At 50.4% G+C, this 4742-nt stretch overlaps 1 protein-coding gene across 1 annotated transcript in view; it reads left to right on the forward strand.

Moving 5' to 3' along the window:
* Positions 1–2158: 2158 nt before the first annotated feature.
* The window catches only part of CDT1 (chromatin licensing and DNA replication factor 1), a 12996-nt gene continuing 10412 nt past the window's right edge, over positions 2159–4742 (forward strand). The window contains exon 1 of the mRNA XM_011972476.1: positions 2159–2239. Within this exon, the coding sequence (XP_011827866.1) occupies positions 2159–2239 (81 nt within the window). The remainder of the gene's footprint in view (positions 2240–4742) is intronic.

A 4742-nucleotide genomic window follows, 5' to 3' on the forward strand; every position in this document is an offset into this window, starting at 1 on the left:
GTGATGATAATGTTGGTGATGATGAGGGTGATGGCGATGATGGTGATGGTGGTGATGATGGTGATGATGTTGGTGGTGATGGTGGTGGTGGTGATGGTGATGATAATGTTGGTGATGAGGGTGACGGTGATGATGGTGATGGTGGTGATGATGGTGATGATAATGTTGGTGATGATGGTGATGGTGGTGATGATAATGTTGGTGGTGATGAGGGTGATGGTGATGATGGTGGTAATGATGGTGGTGGTGATGATGGTGAAGGTGGTGATGATGATGATGATGGTGATGGTGGTGGTGATGGTGGTCCTGGTGATGATAATGTTGAAGGTGGTGATGGTGATACTGGTGATGAGGAGGAAGATGACATAATGATGATAGGGATGAGAAAAATAGTGTGAAATGTCTCATTAATAAATTTTGGCTGAGCGTGGTGACTCACACCTGTAATCCCAGCACTTTGGGAGGCTGAGGTAGGCGGATCACCTGAAGTCAGAAGTTTGAGACCAACCTGGCCAACATGGTGAAATCCTGTCTCTACTAAAAATACAAAGATTAGCTGGGGGTGGTGACAGGCGCCTGTAATCCCAGCTACTCGGGAGGCTGAGGGGGGAGAATCACTTGAAACCCGGAGCGGCCAGGCTCCTGGCGAGCACTCGTGAATACCAGCTGATCAAATGGATGGAGGCACAGACCCTGGTCTCCAGGTTTCTCCAGGGTGAATGTCCACAGACAGTGGTTCTAGAGCCTTGGCCATCATGGCTCTCTCTCCTGAAGGCACGTGAGCAGGCTAAGTCCTCTTAGCATCCCACACCCATAAGCCAACATGGCCTGTCTGGTGGAGCCTGGATGGAACACAGCAGAAAAGGGCCTTCACCTCCCTTACACTAGACTCTATATTTCTACTAATGCAGCCTCATATGGATCAACCCTTGTGACCATGCTTTAATTACAGCACCTTGGGTTAGAAGAGCTAGAAACCCACTGAGAGGCACTTCAGGCAAAAGAGGCAAATATGTGGGAAGGAATAGGCTACTTCATTAAAATCTAGGGCAGCCTGGAGGGCTGGCAGGCCTCCCAAGACACCAAATTGGAAACTCTTTAAAGCCATCTGGGCTGGCTGCTGTGTCTGGCTGGCTCTGTCTTCACACCACAATGAGAGGCAGCCAATAGGTTATTTCTACTTGAGGCTCCAGTCCCAGGACAGGATCTGATTGGTTTAGCTGTGCACCTCGCACCCAATCAGCTGTGACTGGGAGGCGGGGCTATACAGCACAAATGTGCAGCTGAATGAACTCCATCACTGCAGGTGAACAAGGCAATTTTCCCAGGACCCCCTACAAGGCAGAAGTCATCTCGAACAGCCTAGTCTCCAGGGGTGACATTGAAAATACTGATCAGTTGCCACAGCTGGATCCTGAGCCACCATAATTGACACGGGCCATTGCACTCAGGCGGGGCCTGGCCCCCACGGCCCTGGGTGCCTGCTTCCCACCTGCTGGTCGGGAGCCGTGAACACCGGGCCCACCCTCAGCCTCCCAGCTCCTGACACTTCTGCAGCCCGGCCTCTCACCCCACACAGGGCCAGACCCAAGCTACATTCGTGCCTGCTCTCTTACCAGCCCCCTGTGTACTGTGCTTCCGGGTCCAACTCATTCCAGAGCCTGCTTCTGCCCTGGGCTGGAGCCCCAGGGCTGGCCATGATGACAGCAACTGCCACGGCCTCTTCCCTCCCAGGAGGCTCTGGAGCCACCTCTTGAGGTGAGTGGTGACAGGTGCTGCTGTGCTGAAATCAGGCAGCCAGGTGGTGGCCAAGCAGGAAGGAAGCTCCCGTCCTGAGGTGGTCTGTGGGGTGCTTCCATGACCATGGGCCTAACCTGGGTCCCTGGCATGGCTCCTGGGACCCTGTGGTTCCGGCTGGTGGCTGGGCAGGTGGCAGGAGAGATGAAATGCTGGGGTCAGCTTGGCATTTTGAAGGCCTTGGGGAGGACTCCGGCAGTATCCTGTCCATCAGCTTATCTATGGAAGGCAGGGACTGGGCCAAACGGTTGCACCAGCAGCCAGATGTGGAGCAGTTGCTTGTGGTTAGGTGTGGCTAACGCTGCCTCTCTGAGACCAGCTGTTTCTTTATTCTCAATGTGAGACAGAGTGGGGAGCCGCCATGTCACTAGGGGAGGTGACAGCTCCCTCCTACCCAATGAAAGTTTACGATGCCAAGGATTTACAAGGTCCCCTTACTGCAGTAGGTCCTAAGGAAAGGCTGTGTCTATAATTTATGCTCCCATTATAGCTTTAATATTTTACACGTTTTCCCTCTTTCATCCGTAGCCGACTTCTATTTGGCTTGTGTTCCACTATGACTTCCAGATCACTTTCTGCCCTCTTTGAGAAAAGCCAGGATCCCCATCTTGATTAGAACAGAATGGGATATTACAGCTGAAGAGACTCACGAGAAAAGGTTGCCACACAGCGCTGTGCAAGCTAAGGCATGCACAAGGGTTCCTGGCCAAGGGGGCAGCGGGGGCTGAGATCCACATGGCTTCACTTGTCAAGCCGTTTTTTGCAAAGGTGCCTTATGAGCTAACTGCCCTGGTGGAGGTTGTCTGGTCCCAGGGTCTTTCAAACTCTTTTGTCCAAAACCCACAATGAGAAATACAGCTTTTCAAGACATTCTATTTTCAAAAATTTCAAATATCCAGAGAAGGTGAATCTCATTTACCCCTCAGACTCTATCTTAATGTTCTGCACTGTTCTTTTTGTTGTTGTTGTTGAGATGGAGTCTTGCTCTGTCACCCAGGCTGGAATGCATTGACGCGATCTCAGTTCACTACAACCTCCACCTCCCAGGTTCAAGAGATTCTTCTGCCTCAGCCTCCTGAGTAGCTGGGATTACAGGTGCATACCACCACACCCAGCCAGTTTTTGTATTTTTAATAGAGATGGGGTTTTGCCATGTTGGTCAGGCTGGTCTTGAACTCCTGAGCTCTGATGATCTACCTGCCTCCACCTCCCAAATTGAACGATATCGGCTCACTGCAACCTCCGCCTCCTGGGTTCAAGCGATTCTCCTGCCTCAGCCTCCCAAGTAGCTGGGATTACAGGCGTCTGCCACCATGCCTGGCTAATTTTTGTATTTTTAGTAGAGACAGGGTTTCACCATGTTGGCCAGGATGGTCTCAATCTCTTGACCTCATGAGCTGCCCGCCTCAGCCTCCCAAAGTGCTGGGATTGCAGGCATGAGCCACCATGCCCGGCTTTTTTTTTTTTTTTGAGACAGAGTCTCGTTGTGTTGCCCAGGCTGAGTACAGTGGTGCGATCTCAGCTCACTGCCACCTCTGTCTCCCAGGTTCAAGTGATTCTCCTGCCTCTGCCTCCCAAGTAGCTGGGACTAAAGGTGCCTGCCACCACGCCCAGCTAATTTTTGTAATTTTAGTAGAGACAGGGTTTCACCATGTTGGTCAGGCTGGTCTCGAACTCCTGACCTCAGGTGATCCACCTGCCTTGGCCTGCCAAAGTGCTGGGATTACAGGCGTGAGCCACCGTGCCTGGCCTGCTTGTCACATATCTCTTTCTCTCTCTGTCCATCTTTATTTTTATTTTTTTATTTTACTGTTTGAGATGGAGTCTTGCTCTGTTGTCCAGGCTGGAGTGCAATGGTGCGATCTTGGCTCACTGCAACCTCTGCCTCCCAGGTTCAAGCGATTATCCTGCCTCAGCCTCCCGACTAGCTGGGATTACAGGTCCCCGTCACCACACCAAGCTAATTTTTATATTTTTAGTAGAGATGGGGTTTTACCATGTTGGCCAGGCTGGTCTCGAACTCCTGACCTCAGATGATCCACCCACCTCGGCCTCCCAAAGTGCTGGGATTACAGGCGTGAGTCACTGCGCCCAGCCTGTCCATCTTATTTGATGCATTTTAAAGTGTCAGACACCTGTTATTCCTAAACACTTCTGCATGCATATCATTGACTAGAGTTCAGTATTTGCTGATAATTTGGCTTCTTTTTTTTTTTTGAGACGGAGTCTCGCTCTGTCACCCAGTGTAGTGGCCTGATCTTGGCTCATTGCAAGCTCCACCTCCTGGGTTCACCCCATTCTCCTGCTTCAGCCTCCTGAGTAGATGGGACTACAGGTGCCCACCACCACACCCGGCTCATTTTTTTTTTGTATTTTTAGTAGAGACGGGGTTTCACCTTGTTAGCCAGGATGGTCTTGATCTCCTGACCTGGTGATCTGCGACCCTGGCCTCCCAAAGTGCTGGGATTATAGGCCTGAGCCACTGCGCCCGGCTGATAATTTGGCTTTTAGATAAATTTACATACCATAAAATACACAAATCTTAAGGTACCCTCAGATTTTGATAAATTCATACACTTATGTAACCCAAACCCATCATGATATAGGCCATTTCTATCACCCTAGAAAATTCCTTGGTGTTCCTTCCAAGTCAATTCCTGCCCCAACCTCCAAGCAGTTTTGACTGAAGAAATACATGATATTTGTTTAATGTGTGGTGTGGTGTGGTCAGCTGTGGTGGGTCACGCCTGTAGCCCCAGCTACCTGGGAGGCCACAGCAGGGGGATCCCTTAAGTCCAGGAGTAGAGGCTGCAGTGAGCTATGATCATGCCACTGCACCTCAACCTGGGTGATTAAAAAAAAAAAAAAAAAAAGGTTATATTTTGCATGGTGGCCCAGAGCATGCATACCAAAACAAAACTTTTATTTATTTATTTATTTATTTA

This window comes from Mandrillus leucophaeus, unplaced genomic scaffold (assembly GCF_000951045.1).
Source record: "Mandrillus leucophaeus isolate KB7577 unplaced genomic scaffold, Mleu.le_1.0 Scaffold10, whole genome shotgun sequence".
Lineage (NCBI taxonomy): Eukaryota > Metazoa > Chordata > Mammalia > Primates > Cercopithecidae > Mandrillus > Mandrillus leucophaeus.